At 52.5% G+C, this 17,828-nt stretch overlaps 1 protein-coding gene across 1 annotated transcript in view; it reads right to left on the bottom strand.

Moving 5' to 3' along the window:
• The window catches only part of PAX5 (paired box 5), a 183,447-nt gene extending 166,711 nt beyond the window's left edge, over window positions 1-16,736 (bottom strand). The window contains exons 1-2 of the mRNA XM_035016298.1: window positions 16,536-16,736; window positions 2,993-3,158 (exon numbers count right to left, since the gene is read on the bottom strand). Of these exons, the coding sequence (XP_034872189.1) occupies window positions 2,993-3,158; window positions 16,536-16,581 (212 nt within the window). The 5' untranslated portion in view covers window positions 16,582-16,736. The remainder of the gene's footprint in view (window positions 1-2,992; window positions 3,159-16,535) is intronic.
• Window positions 16,737-17,828: the final 1,092 nt, after the last annotated feature.

Here is a 17,828-nt window from a genome sequence, read left to right as displayed (position 1 = left end):
CCACAGCAGCAGCGAGAGCAGCGGGAGGGAGCTGCCCCTCCCCCCAGCCCCTGTCCCGCTGGTCTGGCTGGGGGTGGCAGCACCCAGGGCTCTCCGAGCAGGGCCAACCACAGCAGGTCACAGCCTTGACACGAGACCTCTGTCTGCCTTTTGACTGACCCATCAGCCAGGCCCTTAGAAGGCAACCCTGACACCCCAGGGGAAACCCCAGTTGGCAACCGTGTGAAGTGAGGAATCGGACTGAAGAATTGCTCTTCCCTCTCAGCACAACCACCACTCAGCCTCTTGGCTTACACACAACAGACAGACAGCCGCCGCCAACACACGGCACGCTAGTTTGGGAGTAAAGAAGTGGGCGTGGTAGTCCGTGCCTCTGACACTAACAAGCTGTGTGATCTTGGCCAAACCTCTTAGCCTCTCTGGGCCTCTGTCGCCCCATTTGTATAATAAGGGGAGCATGTCTGCCCAGCCTGCCTCACAGGACGCAGGCAGAAATGCAGAATGGGTAAGAAAAAGCTTTGCAAAACATAAAGAGCACGTGCTGCGGATTAAAATCCTCTGAGTGTTTATTACTGTGTAACATACCACCCAGTTCCAAACGGTCTGAACCCCCCCAGCCAGGCTCCAGTGAAAGAAGACAACAACCAGGCTTTCTGGGTGGATTTAAATGGGCCTCACATGCCACCAGGCTCCTGAGCCTCGAGCTCTGTGGACTGAATGCCCACACTCCTGGCAAACCGCCACCTTCCCAAGATGATGGGGGTCTCTGCCTGCCCCAGGGACTCTGCCTGCCTTGTCATGCAGCCTCTGAAAACCACGGCTACCACATACAACCACTCTCTATAATCTGTCACTCCAAATGCGCCCATCAAATTCTTCGGTGACCAAAAAAAAAAAAGTCAGTGGATGGAACAACCCCAGTTCAGAAATTCCCAGTCACACGTTTTAGGGCTGAACTTGTTTCTTAAAAGGCAGTTCTAATTAGAGTGACATTTTGTCCACTGTGGTTCTTAGTTATGAAAATAATGAGCTATGAAATTCCAATTTATTGTTGACAACTTAAACGGCCAGGCACCGGAGCGGCTCATAACTTCCGGGTGCCACTCTACCTAGTGACAAATCTATTCTGGGCCTCGGGAGGCTGCCGGCTGGGCCTGGGAGGGTCCTTGTCCCCTTCAGTCTCCAGGGGAGATCTGGAGGGCTCCGGGGCACCAGAACATGAGGACTCAGCATCTGGACGTCCCCTCTGAGAAGGGCTCGGCATCTTGCCCTGAGAAGATTTCAAACAGCAAGCAAGATGTCGGCTCAACAATAATGTCTCAGCAAAAACAAAGGAAAGGCCTTCTTTTTTCTCTCTCTCTCCCTCAGTGCAATGAAGAGGCTTCCCAAGAAGATAGCTAAGATCCACTTGGCTCTCAAAGTCTGACACTGAGATAGTCTAAAATATTTCTTTCCTCTCTTCTCTCTCTCCTTCTGTCTGGTCTTCACTGCTCTATTCTAGTCTATTCTCTGTTTTAAAATCAATCATTCTCTTTTCTCTTCATCTCCCTCTCCTCTCTTTTTCTTCTTTTATTCTCACTCTCATCCTCCTGCCTAAAACCACCATCTAAGGAGAACACCATGCTGATGTCCAGCCTTCCTCCTTGAACTCTGGCTGGGGCTCATTTGCTGCCAAGTGCTAAACAGGAGTGGAGCCCAGAGCCTCCCCGGCTGCGAGGTGACCTGGGGTGGGCAGGGGATAAGGAATAAACACAAGGATCAAGGTCCCCAAAGGGGATGCTAGACCCCTGGCCTTGAAACTTCTTCCCTTGGCCTCCAGTACGGCTCCCCAAGGTTAGAAACTGCTATTCCCTCCATCTAAGAGAATTTCTTAAATTCCAGCAGATGAAAGGGAAAGAACATGCAGAAAATCACAATGTAACTGATATACTTCAAATATTTTTTTTTTCTATTCAGGCAACTGTTCTCAAATCATAATGCAAGCTACAGGATCAAGGTTGTTTTCTGACCTGGGGAGAAAAATCCTGAGAGAGCACTGAACAGCTAGACCTGAGAATACTCTGGCTGCTAGGGCAGACCTCTAACAACTTCACATGCCCAGAAAAAAACCCATGGTTTTGGCTTTGGGATATGGTGAGATGCCGATGGTCTAAGAGTCCTTGAGGCCTCCTCCCAGTCCGAGAGGACTGACTGGCTGGATGGACCTGAGTCAGTCACTTGACCTCTGTAGATTTGTTTCCTCATCTTAAAACATGCTTCCCTGGATCATACTGAGGTTCTCCTGAGAAAATAAACAGGAGTACTCGAAGGCTGGGCTATCTAGCCCTCTGGGAGAATTGCCATCGTTAGTATTTTGCTGGCAGCAAATCGACAGGTCAAGCGGCAACTTTCAAACGTCAGATTTGAGAGTTAGTGTGTGTTTGTTTTTTGGTTTTTTTTTTCCCTCTCTAATATACACTTAGGATGCCTGTCACTATGAAGGAAACGAAACATATAAGGAGGAAAATACTACAGCCCAACATAAGAAGGTTGATGATACCCCAAAACTGAAAATGACAGCTGACCTTTAAAAAAAGAATGTGCTTTTTGAAAACGTTAAAATAAAACATTGAACTTGATAATGTGATTTTATAACTTGTGGATTTTTCACCCAGCCTGCTCAGGTCCCGGGCTCACCCAAGATGTGTAAGGGAAATTCCCAAGAACCTCTTACTCGTGGGTCCTTTGGAATAATTCACCAGGCTGTCAGAAGACATGTCATTCCTCCTGATTGAGTCACCCCATTCCACATGTCATTTGAAACGGGGGAGTTTCCCAGGGCTACTTTGAATTGAATGGCCTTAAAAGGGATTCGCAAATTCCAAAGTATTATGCATGTTAGCGAAGTGCTACCATGATTTTCAATATGATGCAGGCACATTGGACAGCGGCTGGGTCATGTTTTAGGTCGTTATTTGAAAAATCAAGGGAAGCCTGTAGCTCCTGCCTTTACCTGCCAAGAATTTTGCTGACACAACCATGGCTGACTCGAAGCTGCCTTGAGATGTCGCACGGCCTGACACCTTGATGAGCAAGTTCCACTATCCTTTGGCGGACTACATCCGGGAGTGGCCGTCCATTCACAAAAACCCCCCCAAGCTGATTCACTCCTCCATGTCCTGAAACAGATCAGAAACAAAAGGCGAGGGAAAGGGTGGTTAGAACCAGTCACATAGTACCAGAAGCTCTGTTACAAGCACCCAGAGCCCCTTTGATCAGAAATGGCCGCAGGCTGGATATCTTGAGCCTGGAGTCTGATCATGCAGGCTTCACGAGTATCTTGCTTTTAAAAATTAACCTTTGCCTTTGTCCATCTTCAGCCAGTCAACCGGGCTATTGATAAAAAGCATCCCCATACTATGTTTCCTTTAGTTGCTAGCATCTGCCTTGTAATTTTTTGTTAACAACGGAATATGTAAAAGACCCCAATCTACACTAGAGACATAACTTATTACATGCATGATGCTGAGGTCTAAGGAAGATCCTGGGGAGAAATATGTTTTAAAATACCCCAAATGTAAAGAGATTTTCAAGAACAAACTCTTTTCCTTTTAACAAATATCTGTAAAAGTGAAAAAGACTACTTCCAATAAACCTAGATCTCAGGGGGAAAAAATGGGTTGTTTTTTGTTTTTTTTTTAATCAGCAATCTGATTCAAGGGCTAAGGACTTAAAAATTTTTGTTTAAATAGTGTCTGCCGAGTACTGAAACAAAATCCAACCACTGCCTTGATAAAAAAAAAACCTTTTCTTTAAAAAGATGGGGCTCATCCCTCAATAAAGGGGAAAATAAACAAAAAAGGTGAGGCTGACATGCAGACTTGACCACTGTACCGTCAGGGCACACAAAAGAAATGGGTCAGAGGATCACATTCCACTCTACCACATCAGGATTTGTTATACAGGAGTTTCCCTGGAATTTCTGAAGCGATTTTGCAATTGACAAGCAGCATCAAGTTGGTTTGGGGGGAAAATAAAGAAGCTGGAGAAGGCTTCCGAGTCCCAGGTTTTACAAGCACTCTGAGATGGATTTTAAGCAAAAGGAGCCTGGGAAGGTACCTTCTCCACCCAATAAGCTCCCTTCTCTTACATCAGAGTCCATCTGGAGGGAAACAGGGATCCAAGTAAATGAAGAGCAAAACCAGTAAACACGGAGTGAGCCAGGATAGCAACATCATTGACCTTGTAGCTGTTAATCAGCCACTAACTGACATCGCTGAGGACAGTCAAAAGCCAAAATCCAAGTGCAAGCATTTATTTACCAATACTGCTGGCAGCTCAGAGGCCAATGATGGGGCAATCTCCATCTAAACTGGGACTTGCCTGGGATTAGACTATACCAGGGAAGCTAGGGCATCTCAGACATCTCTCTCTCTCTCCTACTCACACACACACACACATACACACACACACTCCAATTCTAAAACAGAAAATAGCCACCTCATCTCAGCTACCTGCCCAACACTCAATTACTATCTAGGTTTATGAACATCTGAAATAAAAGGGGAAAACACCCATAACATAACCTATTTCCTTAAAACTGCCAAAGCAATTCACTGAAGTTTTCCATGAGGGTCCTAACTGAATATTTCCCAAAATTTCTGAGCTCAGGCTGATTTCAAGGAAAAACACAATTTTATAGGTAATGACAGTACTTAATTCTAAATCTTAGCTGAATTTCTCTCTGATTTTCAAAATGAGCTTTAATCCATTTTGATCATTCTAAAACACCCCAGACATAAGAAATAGGAAAACATCCCAAACAGGATTTTGCAATTAGAAACAAAACGCATAGTTCACCTAAAACAGAAAGATGACAGCCACCCCTGGTCAAGGGCCTTAGAAAGGCTTTGTTCTGGGGTTGGGAGCACCTGATAAAAAAAGAATTGTACAGATCTTTAGAGAACAGGCTGGATTGAAGAAAGTAAATTCAAAATTGGTACAAGCTCATCTGAGAGGACAAAAAGGAAGCTAAAAGCATCCAGCACACTTTTGAGATAACCTATTAGTCCAGGCCTTGTAACCCATTTGCAATTCCTTGTTCCCTATGCCCCTGGCAATTTAAACTTCATGCCCAAAACGCAATGGCAACCTTCAGAGGACTTAAATTCCAAGAGCAGTCCTACAGGACATTTGTGAGCTTTTGGGACCGTTTGCATCATGGAAAAACCCCAAGGATTGGACACTCTAGGTGACAGCAGGTTCCCAAACCCTCTACTTTTAACCACAAAGACAAGGCTACCTATGTTCTTCCGGAGTCTGATCCATATAACCATACCTGACACCAGACTCAGGATGACCTGGGAGCCCCCCATCTCCCTCAACTTCCTGGAAAGGTTCCCAAACTCACTTAGCTGGGCCTTCTCTGCCTCAGTCACAGTTCTATCCAACAGAGCATTTCAAGGGTGGTGGGGAGGTAATTTACCTGGTCTGAGAAGGCAATGTCTCCCACTTACCCTGAGATTGGAAAGAAGTAAAACCTGAAGCCTGAGAGAGGGAGGCAGGATGGGCAAAGAAAAGAGGAAAAGCGAGGGAAAGGATGCAAAGCGTGGACACTGAATGAAACAGACAGCAAGGACAGAGAGCGTGGAAGGGAAGCCTCAGGTTAGAAAGGCTGAAGAGGAGAGAAAGGAATGGATCGGCTAGTACAGTCAAAAAAAAAAAGGTGAGAGTGGTGTACAGAGGGAGGCAAGAAGACCAGAAGAGAAAAAGGAGGAAGCCCAGTAAAGGGGTATCTGGAAGACAGAGGACATCTGTGGAGAGGAATCTTTGTTTTCTGGGACCCCGGCTCCAGCCCTGCATCTCCTCAGAGAACCCAAGTCCCAGCCTCTACTTCCTATGGACTCCAGTTGGGTGAGGGTTCATCCCCTGAGGAGTGCATGTTCCCAGCTACACTTCTCAGGGCCAAGTAGAATTTTCAGAGAGCCTGACACAGAGACAGATACAAACAAATCAAGGCAAAGACCAGGAAACAGACACACAGATACAAGGGAAACACAGGCCCACCTCCACAGGGTAGGCTAAGCAAGGTTTGGCGGAGGGTTGGGGGAAAAGGGTTAATGATACCACTGAGGCCTTTGTGGCTCTGGTTTCTGAGGGCTGGCCTGAACAGAAGCTCCTTAGGCCCTGATAAGGGCATACTACCCACCAGGGGCCCTATCCAAACCCCCAAGACCATGGCTAGGCAAAATGTTGTGGGGAGAGGGTCTCTGCTGACTCAGTGGGAAGACCCAACTCTAAAACCCCACAATGTTATGGAAATTCCTCCTAGTGGCACCAGAGATGATAAATGAAGGGACACACAGACACACAAACAGGGACACAGGGAAAGGACAGGGATGAAATCTCCTTAACAGGCTCAAACCAACAGACAGGCGCTGACACAGATGGACAGTTGTGTCATGGGGAAAGATATAGTTAAACCAGAGAAAATGCCTTGCACATGTGTGTACTCACTCAGACAGTCCACTGCCCTCTCTCTGGAATCTTGAGTCCCGCCCTCTCCCCTTCTGTGAATCCTGGAAGACCCAAGAACCAGCTCCAGCTTTGCCCATGTGAACTTCCTGTCAGTCTTTTTGTCTCTCTGACTTCAATATCATACTCTGTACAATGGGTTTAGCTAAGGGTTTAGATGACACTCAGGTAGGAGGCTGGCCATAAAAGTGCTTAACTGGAAACCATGCCTAGGGGAAGGAAACATCTAGGCAAAGGTGGTGGGAGGCCATTGTGCGGATGAAAATGATGAATCTATAATAGGGAGTAAGGGCAGGAGAACACAGAAGCCAATTTCCCAGCAGTGCCTTCCCCTCCCCCAATATCACCTCCGCATGGAAGCTGTCCTGCTCCAAAAGGGGTGGGGGCCAGGGAAGTAGGGGGAAGAAACTGACCAGGGCCAGGCAGGAAGATGAGGAAGTGGGACTTGGTCTGAGTCGCTACTACACCAGCAACCTCTCGGGGTCTACTTGTGCACCCCCCTCAATCGCCAACAAATTGGGGCCCAGGGTGGGCCTACATTGTCCAAGCAAAAAGCTTTAGGCGTCAGAACCAAGGGCACTTCCAGAGAAGCCAGCTCTGAAAGCTAGGCTGGCTGGGGCCCAGCCCCCACCAGGCTGCCAGGAAGATTGAAAAGAGGAGGAGGGAGCACTTCTTGAGGAGGGGGCAGATGAAGGCCGGGACTAGGAGGGACAGAGACACAGGCATTTTCGGTTGGCTAACTGGCACCTGGAAGGAACCACCTTCTCCACCCTTATGCACTGCCGGGAAACCACTGGTTCTGATGTTATCTCCCCAAGGGTCCGGCGACCCCTGGGGCTCCGGGCTCTGCGCAGGAGGCAGTGAGTGAGGGTCTGCGGATTCCAGCTGGCGAGGAGAGACGTGCAGGAGTCAGCCCTCCCCATTTTGTCCCCCATTCGCTCCTTGGCTGAGCTAAAGGCTTGTCCACCTCTCAGAGTATTGACCCCAACTCGTTTGTTTTCTCTCTCACTCTGTGAGAACAGATCCTCCCTGGAGCATGGCTCAAGTCTGCCCAGGAGACAGCTGCCAGGGGCGCTGGGGTCACCATGGACTGGAAACCGTTTTGGCACAGGCCCCAAATGGTGAGGAATCGTTTGGGGTAGGACCGGTGCAAGCGGCTTCTCTGGGCAAATCTCCCCACTGCTTTGGTGAATTACCTTGCATTCGGAAAATTGACACAAAGAGAAACTGACCTGCCCGCAACCAGCCCCAGCGGCTTAGATCAGCATTTCCCTGCTTACCAGGCCACTCGGCCCTCCGGGGCAGAAACCGACATATTCGCGGGGGAAGCTTGCCTTCTCTCCAGCCGGGTCTATGCTGCCTTTGTTAAATAGGGGACTCACGGCTGGGTAAGCAGGATCCTGGGCTGTCTGAAGATAACCTGGCTTGGGGTAAGCTTCCAGTCCGGGAGCAACTCCCTGACCTGCCGACCGTGGGGACCCGAGCTGGGCACCCCGCTGGATGCCGCCAAAGCCTGGCGCCTTGCTCCGGCCCAGCTCTGCAGCGTGCAGAAGGGAAACACGATTCGTTCCACTTGGAATTTCCTTGAAATCTCCGAATCTAATCCGGCATTAACTCACCGTGAGAGGAGCGCTCATCTCACAGAGGCTGTGCTAAAGGGTGAACTGGTAGATCTCTGTGGGTCAGGCAGCCCAGTCTGCCTCACAGGTGCCCAGAATGACCCTTCCCGTCTCCTACACACGACCCGGCTTTCAGAAAGGGGGAGGGAGGACGCCTGTTATGACTAACTGACTTCTTGATTTTTTTTTAAAGGGGAGAAGCCATCATGTGACAAGTGTCCTGAAGAGAAGGACTTGATAAGGGTCTCTCCGTATGAACTGGCAGCTTCTAAGCTCAGCTGAGGGACTGCCACTTCGTTGATTTTTCAAAATCCCACTACTCCACTACAGGACGCCTTTAGAGCTCTGAACTTGGTGTCCTTGCTTACCTCTCAGCCTCTTCCTCCACACATATAAGCACACAGACACTGGCTGGGGCCCCAATTTCCCTCCAAGCATTAGCCCTCATCAGCCCCATGGCTGAAAAAGGCACCACGGGGGATGGGGTGTGGGGCACTGTCTTAGACTTAAGACTGACCTCTCCCTACAACTTCCTGCCCTCTAACTAGCCAGTCCCGGAGCCCTCTTCAGGTCCGAGCTAGGATTCTCCCAACAAGCTGAGATGTTGCTGCCAGAGCCCCCCCAGAGGCTGCAGCTCGAAGCTTACACTACCCGTTGCTGCAGGCGGGATTCCCGGTGCCAGGTGCTCTGGCCGGGGAACGAGGCGCGTTGTTCCACTCGCCCTGCCTGGGAGCACTACACTTTGCCAACTTGACTGCGCTGCTACAGAAGTCCGGAGTCCTCCCGGCCCTGGTACCTGCTCCGCGGTCCGGCATACCCAACCCCGTCCCGGCCGGAGAGTGAGAGAAACGAGCTTGCCGCCTACTTACTATGCATGGATGCAAACGGGTCGTGCTTACAGTGTATTTCCATCGGGGCGCTCCAGACTGCAGGCCGGCCCACGCCGCCGCCTCTCGGCGCCAAGGGGCTGCCCAGCGCGGCTAGGGAGCTGCGCCGCCAGGCCGGGTACTGTGCGATCTGGGCTCAGAAAGCGCTGCTGGAGCTTCGGGGCCTCTCTCAGAGCTGCTCCGCTGGAGAACGCCGAGAGCTGCGCCTAGAGGCGGGAAACGGCGCTAGTGCAGTCCGGCTGGGAATGGGGAGCCCAACTCCTGGTGGCTTCCCTCCTGGGCTGTCTCAGGCAGCGGCTGCGGACCCGGGCCGGAGTAGATGAGGCCAAGGAACCGGCAGCTTTGGGGGCATAGCGTAGGGGCCCGTCTCCGGGACGGCAAGGAGCCCCCGGCCTCAGGTAGGAGCGGCTTTGAGGAGGCCTGCGGGACACACGGCCCTTGGCTTCACTCAGGGGGCAGCGAGGCCCGCGGGCTGACAGGCTGGTTCCGCGGCCTCGCTGCCTCTGGAGTCTCTCCTCGACCCCTCGGTCTCCACCGGATCCTTTCTCTGCTTCTCTGAGTCTCTGCGGCTTGGAGTTGCAGCCCCAGCCTCTCTCCACTCGGCTCTCCGACGTCTCGGACGAAGTTGCAAAGAACTTCCTCTCTGGCGGCGCTGAGGCCCCGGGCGGGTTCGGAGACGCTTCCGTCACTGACGTTGGGGCCGTGACTCCTGAGTCCCCAGGAGCTTGCAGCTCTTACACCCCCGGACCCTCTGCCTTCAAAGTTCCCCCGGCCCCCGATACTCCCCCATCGCTGGGACCAGGAATGGAGACAACAGCGACAGTCTCCTCGCCTGAGTATCTGCCTCACGCCCACCAACTCCTCGAGGCCCCCTGCCCTCTCTCAGGGGTCTGGTTCCAATGTTTTTCAGTTGCCTCTTCCGGGACGGCCGCGGCGCCTGCCCCCGGCGTGTAGCGAGGGACGGAGATAGCGAAAGGTCCCCTCCACCAAGGCCGCCGAGACTGCCGGTGCTGAGATGGAGCCGCTGTCGGCTTTGACTGCCCGCGCTGCCGTGGCCGCCGCGGGCGCTAGCCCTCCGCCTGCTCGGCGCGCACAGTGCGCCACCGCGCCGCCCCGGAGCCGCTTTCAGGACCCGCTGCGTGTGGACAGCGCCGCCCGGGGCTCAGCCTCCCTCCGGGCGGGGGCGGGGCGGGGGCTAACCTGCCAATCACGCTTCATAAAGCCAATCAGAGCTGTGGCAGCCGGCCCTGGCCCGAGACACCGCCCCATTGGTTGAGCAACCGGCGGGCTCCGCCTGATTAGCGGATACCTGGGCAATGGGAGAGAATGGGGGGCGGGGCCCAGGCGGCGGCGCCACGTTCATTGACAAACGCGCGGAGCGAAGGCCTAGTGGAGCGCGGGTGGGGGGAGGGGTAAGGGGATCCACACAGGGCCTGGAGAGTCCCGCCACAGATGCCGCGGGAGCGTGACCTCCCTGCCGCAGCGTTGGGACCCTGGGACATCCTGAGGGACTGGGGGCAGCTGAAGTGGAGGTGGGGAGGTGACGGGTGGGGAGGGAGGAATAGTCTACTGAAAACCTTCACACGGATGTTGGAGGAAGAATAGGAGCGCAGTAGCGATCCGGTTTTCAATCTAAGCACCACCAGATTCGCGATAGACTCATAGTGTGCGCACATCTACCCCATTCTGAGCTCAGTTTCCTCATCTGTAAAATGGGTAGAGTTGGCTTACCTAGTCTTTAATGGAGGCTCCTTCCAGAGGAAACATTTCACAATTTTATCAAGCGCCTACTAAGCCGCTGCTGTCGCCTTCTCGTCCACCTCCCTCCCTCAATTTTACCCCCAGGGAACCCCAATTCTGAGCTAAAAGAAAGGCAGAGACTTTGAGGGGAAAGAAATCTCACACTCCTTTAAAGTTAGTAATCACGGTGCTCCTGGGAGAGGAAACTAATTGAGGCTTTGGACCAGGTTGTCCAAGCACTGAGCCCTGAGTCTCTCTTTCCAGCCTCAGACCAGGAGCTGCCAGACGCTTTGGGGGCTAGTGATGCGCAACTGAAGACTTCTGTTTCCAGGGGTAATTCTGCCTCTGGCGCAAAGCTTCTTGGGAACTAAATGAAGCCAGTCATGTTAGTGCAGTGCTAATGAGGGTCCCTGAAGCTGGCAGGTAAGCAGGCGAGTTCTATCTGCAAGGGCTGGGCCAAGCCAGGCATGCTACCAGGCTGCTGTAGAGAAAACTCCACCTTCCCTCTTCCAGGGAAGTTCTTGTTGCTTTTAAGACAAAATGGGTGGATTTCTAGCTGACTCTCCTGGTCCAGAAGGGCAGAGTTTTGACCAGAGAGTCTCACGTTCTCGGCGGTGTGAGGCCCTAGGACCACAATCAAAGGAATGGACTTTGTAAAGGAAGTCTGTGACAGCCATTCTACACCCAGGAGGCACTGGCAAAGACACTAAGGACTACTGCCCCAGCGGCTCATGGTCCCAAGACCCACCATTTCTAATTCACAAGTAATGATCCTGTAATATTAAACATAAGTCCACAAAAAGGGGGAGGGGTGCTCTGAGATGGTCGCTCCAGAACTGAGCTTATAAGGAAGACCGAGAGCACAAGTTGACCCTGAGAGGGCTCCTGGTTCATTCTCTGCCTCAGTCTCCCTTCTCTCTACCTCTGCCCCATTTCTCACACCCCTACATTGAGGTCAGCCCTCAGTCTCCCCTTCTGTTACTGTCCCAGACCCAGCTGCCCCTGACCGGTAGATAAGTTTCCGGTGCTGACACCGTCCCCACCCCCTCCAGGGCACAGCTGCGTTAAACGGCCCCAGGCGGGCCTCTGGGGGCCCAGAAGACTACAGTGTGCCCTGGGGTGGAGTGGCTGCGTTCTCTCTCCTTTGTCTGGAACCCCGCAGGTCCAGAACCTCGGCCCCCCACCGTCCCTCCCCCACTCCCTCAACCGCACCTCCGCCTTGGAGCAGGAAGAACATAAAAGCGGAGAGGAACCCGGATGAGTTAGGGTTCCCACGTTCTCTCCACCCCATGGCGCACGGTGGATAAAAAGTGACTAGAATTCGATGTGGAGGCTCAGCGTTCCTGGAGAGGCTGGGGGGGGGGTACTCCCTGAGGGACGCAGCCAGGGACACCTCCACCTCCAGCCCCACTCATTGCCTTCAGGCCTAGAAACTCAAATTCTAAAGTCTTAGAGCGAAAAAGGCCCTGAGGCAATGCTTTCCCCATTTTACAGATGCGTATCCTGAGGCCGAGCAGGGCCTTGTCCAAGGTCACATAGAAAGTCTAAGGTGGAGGAAAGGCTGTGGGCTGGGAACCTCTTTCTCAGAAGGACCTCTACAGAGCCACTCATAGGATGGCAGGGAGTTTGGAGGTGGAGTGAGGGGGTGTATGCTGCCAAGTCAAAGAATCTAGTTAGGTTGGATATGCCAGCACAAACCAGTTTCCTCCCAATACCTGTGCGGCTTGGACAGAATCCTCAGAGTACTGCTGAGGTGGGATGGAACCACAGATATTAACCCAGCAGGAATAGCTTGGATTCCCATTTCAAAGAGAGTGTGAGGCTTCAGGACGGTGTTGGGTTGCCTAATGTGTGCAGCGCCAGGTGCCCAGGACAGGGGGAGATTCCCTCTGAGTAGGGGTTCTTCACCGCCTCCAGTCTCCAAGCGGGCCGTCTTCCGAGAACTTCTCACGCCAAGAGGCGTCACCAGAACTGACATCCTGGCCACCTACCCTAGCCTTACAGGCCTCCAAACAGCGGCCCCGAGAAGTAACATGACTAGCGCGAGATTACACAGCGATTCCCTGACGGAGCCGGGCTTCCCCGCGCAACAGTCCGGCCTCCGAGGGCTCACGAGCCCACGAGTCTGAGTGAGACTAGCAGGGAGACAAGCAAATAAGAGACAGACTAGACTAGCAGGGAGCTGGTCTCACCGCCCCGGCGCTGAATCCGGTCGGGCCTCGCTGTGTGCAACTGTCACGGGGTTACCTTCCCCCAATCGCACAACTTTGGGCAGGGCCCTGTGCTAAGCGCTGGCGGCAGATACTGGGAAAGGAAACCATCCGGGAAGAAACTCAATTTATAGAAGTCGAATTGCCTTTGAAAGTTCTGCTATTGAAAGAAAGCCCATTGAGAATTAATTGAGAAGCCAAAATACCTCCAGAGGAACATCCACCTTGATCTTCAGTCAACAACCTGCAGTCACTCAGAACACACTCCCTCCCCGCCTCCCCTTTCTCTCCAAGTCCACCCCTCCAGCATGTGTCTGGGGCTTGGGGCTGCTATAGGGCTCTAGGGGCCTGAAATCGACTTCTCCAGCCCATATCCCTGGTCTTGCTTCAGGCAAAGCAAGGCCGACAGGGCTCAGATTAGGTGCTCAGTTTGGGAGGGTCAGAGACACTGCTGCCATCACAGTCCTAACTTGGTAGGTCCTCTCTTTATAACCCTCATTTTATTCTATTGTTTTTAAGGTTTTGTTTTTGTTTTGTAATCTCTACACCCAACATGGGGCTCCAGCTCACAACCCCAAGATCAAGAGTCCCATGCTCTTCCAACTGAGCCAGCCAGGTGCCCCCTCTCTGACCCTCATTTTAAAAAGTATCAAAGAGAGAGAGCAACTGACCCGGGTTACATAGAGAGTTGGGCAGAGTGGATTCCAGTGTGATTGCTGCACCTGGATCAAGATCTTTCTGTAGGCATCATTGAAGTAGGTGGAAAGATAGGAGAATTTAACCAGATTTTTCAAGAACCATGTTAACTGCTTTTGTCAGGGTTTGTTATCACTAGTAGTGCACCCGGCAGGCCAGGGGCTCTGGCACTATCTTTCTCTCTCCCAAATATTCCAGATATGGGCCCCTTCTAGGGTTTAGCTTCCCTATATGTCTAATGGGGAGAACCCTTGAGATGAGGCCTCTCAAGGTTCTGAAAGATGAAGATCCATGGCTAGGGAGGATTGTTATTCCGAAACGCTCATTCCAGAGCTGGGGGGCTGGATGCCAATGCCCAGACAGTGTTCAGCCTCTTCTGGCCTTCCTGGCCTTGGACTCCTTAAGCCAGCTTGGCCAATAGTCCTTTTTCTCCAAGGGGGGCCTTGGGAGATGGGGCTCTATCTCCTCTCCCAGCAAGAATGAGGGGTTAAGGGCAGAGAAGTCACCTTTTGGTCCTACTCCCTCCGTACTCCTTGCTGTATGATGTCAGACAAGTCCCTGCCCCTCTCGCTGGACATCAGTTTTTCCTTTTTGGTACCACAATGAAGAGGCTAGACAGGAGGATCCTTAAGTGGCTCTGTGCTTAAGGCTGACCTTACCTGATCTTGGGCTTAGAGCTAAAAAGGTATATCTACTCCTTCCCTATTGTACAGATGGGGAAACTGAGGTCGTGAGAGGGAATGGAAAACAGTTCTGAAGGAAGGAAAAGGAGGTCAAGTGGCCCAAAAAAGGCCTCCAAGTTGGGAGATGGGAGAAGCCCACACAAAACCCCTAAAACCAGACATGGATGCCCCCTCCCTGGCCAGCTTCTCAGCTCTCTCCTCTTCCCCCACCCCCACCCCTGGGGCCCAGGCAGGTGCAGACAGGCGGAAGTGTAGTGTCACCTGGGAGCTCCGCCCTTTCCAGGGGCAGGAGGCCCTTACCCCAGCCCAAAGGAGAAGAGGGGGCGTGGCTCTCCAGATTTTTTAAACTCGGGCCAGACTAGGACCCCCAGCCCCACCCAGGTCCGCCTTACTGAGGAATGAAATGCTTTATTGATTAAACGATTATTCAGGCGATTGAACTAATCAAAGAGCCCATCGACCGCCCTGAATTACATTCTTGGTAGACAGCTCTCGAAGGGAGAGGCAGTCGCGCCAGCCACGCAGACACTCCCCAGACCCCCACGTGCCTCTGACCCATTCCCAACATACACAGAAGACCAACTCCCTGATCTGGCGCCGGCAACCCTGGGAGTCCCACCTACCAAGGGACCCAAGGGGGTGGGGAGGTGGGGATGGAGCAGAGGGAGTTTCCCAGATTCCCTTTCTTGCACCTTCACCCTGGGGAATCCTCTTTAATTCCCCACTTCTTAGATTTCTGTCCTCACTTGTTAGGATTCTGGAAATCTATCTATGCCCAGAGAGTTGTCCTGGGTTTGGAGTATAAGTCCACCCCCCTCTCACTGCTTTTTGACCTGTGTTTAAGGCTGGGGTGGAGGCCTCAAAGAGCCACAGGGATAAGAGAAGTGGAAGAATTCTTGCCAGCAGGGTCAGGAGTGTGTTTGGGTAGGGGTTAGTACACTTGGTCTAATGAGTAAAAGAGGCTCCTATACCCAGCTTTAATCTCAGGACAAACTGAGGCCTCCTGCTGCCTGCCACCTCCTCTTAGATATAAACACACTCTGCTACCCACTGCCTGGGCCTGTGGGTGGCACATCAGGCCCTGTGCCAGGAAAGCCCGTGTGCATACAGGCACCAGAGTTGGATGCCCAGGCTAGGCACACATGTCCACCCACTTGTGCTCTCCTCCTTTGGAGTAGCACCCACAAGATAAAACCTGAGCACACAATACACACACACACCATTATCAAAGGCATGTCTAGGTGAAAGTGAAGGCAGGTTAGAGGTCCCTAGAAATGTCACAACTAGCATATGCATTGCCTACCTTCCCTTGCCGAGGTTGTGCCTGCCACAGGAAACAGTTTTATACAAATGGTAGGCTCAGCAGTGCCCACAGAGTGAAGCAGTGCACACCATACACAGAGGGACTGCACGCCCTGAAATCACACCTCCACTCCTAGTTCTCCCAACAGAATGTGTCCTGACACTGACTACACACAGGCTTAGCACAACAGCCCCCCCCCCCCCCCACACAGCCCTAGATCCATCTCTGTGCCTAGAGGCAGGCACTTTTGTGTATGTTGGCATAGACACAGTGAAAAGCTGCTGACATCCAAAAATGGAGGGGTCAGTGTAACCACCGCATTCTCACTTCCAAAAGCACTTAGGATATGACAGGTGAACAGGACCCTTAAAGGAGTAGATGGACACTCAGACACTTATCCAAATTACACATACTCCACTCACACACATTTTGGATACACAGGGTACAGTACCCAGAAACACCAACTCATAAACATGCACTAACACACCCATGAATATAAGGATACACATACACACAGGCACATAAATTTTTGAACACACACATTTTGAAAATACATATACGGGGACATACAAACTCAGTGTCGCTCATGCACACTGTGAGCCCCTATGTAAACACACAGACCCAAACGAACTTTCAGAGCCCCAGATAGTCACCCACATAAACATTCAGAAACAGAGAAAAACACAAACTCGCAGACACTTGAGCTGATGCAGAAGTGTGCGAACAAATTGGTGAAAAGACATACAAACGTGCCGCGGATAGGCACGCAGTCAATCCCTGAGAAAATGCGGTTCACTCCCTCCCCCAGGGCCGACGGGCCCGTGAGGACCAGACCTGGCCGGGTCCTGGAATTAGCACGCCTGGAGCCCGAATCGCGGTCCTACCTGTCCTGCCGGTCCGAGGAGTTGGGTAATTTTTCTCTAAATCCATTTTGATTTTTCAGAACTTGAAGTGGACAGGGGGAAAAAGTTTCCACTTTTTTTGTGCTTCTTTTTTCTTTTTTTCTTTTCTTTTTTTCTTTTTTCTTTTCTTTTCTTTTCTCTCTCTCTTTCTTTCTTTTCTTTTTTTTTTCTTTTTCTTTTTTTTTTTTGGTGCCAGGGGCCGCTCACAGGTCGGAATAATTCAAGCCTTCCGCTCCCCCGCCGAGCTGGGGTAGCTGATCACTGAGCTGAAACTAAACGTTTTAGGTGGAAAAAAAGCGTCCGAAGGCACCGTGAAATGATTAAGGAACTAAAGAGCTTCTCGCCATGTGAGATCATGTCCTGTTCTCGCCAACATCACAAGATGTCCCCAGACACGCCGCGCCCCCAGCGTGCCGCCCCGCACTGCGGGCCGGAGCAGGGAAAGGGTGTCCGCGCTGTGCGGCCGGGCCTGCTCAGCTGGCCAGACGGGGCGGGCCGGGCCGGGCCCGAGCAGTGCGGGAGGCCGGGAGAGCAGCAGTGCCGCTGCCGCGCAGCCCCGGACTTTTATAGGGGGTTGGGGGGAGGGAAGGAAGGCTTTAAACGGAGCCGGGCGCTAGCCCGCGCGCCCACGGTAAGGTGCGAACCGAAGGCAAGCCGGGAAGCCCTGGCCTCGTGGCCGCATGTTCTACAAATCCCTGCGTCTTGGAGTCGCGGCCCTGCGCAGGGTGCGCGAGGCGGGTGACCCCTCTAGGTGTAAGCCCCGCCGCGTAGGCGGGTGCAGGCCGGGTTTTTGTTTTTTAAAAAATTAACCACCCTGCCCAGCAGGTGTTTTTGAAGGGGGTGCAAACGCAAGTAATGTCGCCAGGCAGAGAGGGGGCGTTCCAGTTTCCTCAGATTCACCCCTAGGGCGGCGCCCGTCCCCAGAGCTCTCAGCCACCCACCCCCACCCCAATTTGCAGCTCTAATATCATTGCCCGGTCCCTGACTTTAGGGTAGTGCCAGAACCCTGAAGTTCCCAGGTCCCCATTCAGCCTCCTAGTGCCAGAGCTCCCTCCCACACCACGTCCCATTCTGGCCCGGTGCATATGTGAAATGCTGGAGATAAAATCCGGCCCTCCGCTGAGGAGGTCCTGGAGACTGGCGGGAGTCCTGGACACCTTACCCCGGCCCATAAATGGAATCCCTTTTCCCTCAAGCCCCGAGGCGTTGTTGCGTGCCCGAGCCTCAGGACTTGAGTCCAGAGGGAAAATCAGCCGGAGAGAGACCGGGCAGTTG

Source organism: Mirounga leonina, unplaced genomic scaffold (assembly GCF_011800145.1).
Source record: "Mirounga leonina isolate KUSES-001 unplaced genomic scaffold, KU_Mleo_1.0 Mir_170, whole genome shotgun sequence".
In the NCBI taxonomy this organism is placed as follows: Eukaryota; Metazoa; Chordata; class Mammalia; order Carnivora; family Phocidae; genus Mirounga; species Mirounga leonina.
The sequence above is the reverse complement of the archived record's forward strand: the minus strand, read 5'-3'. Positions and strand labels throughout refer to the sequence as shown.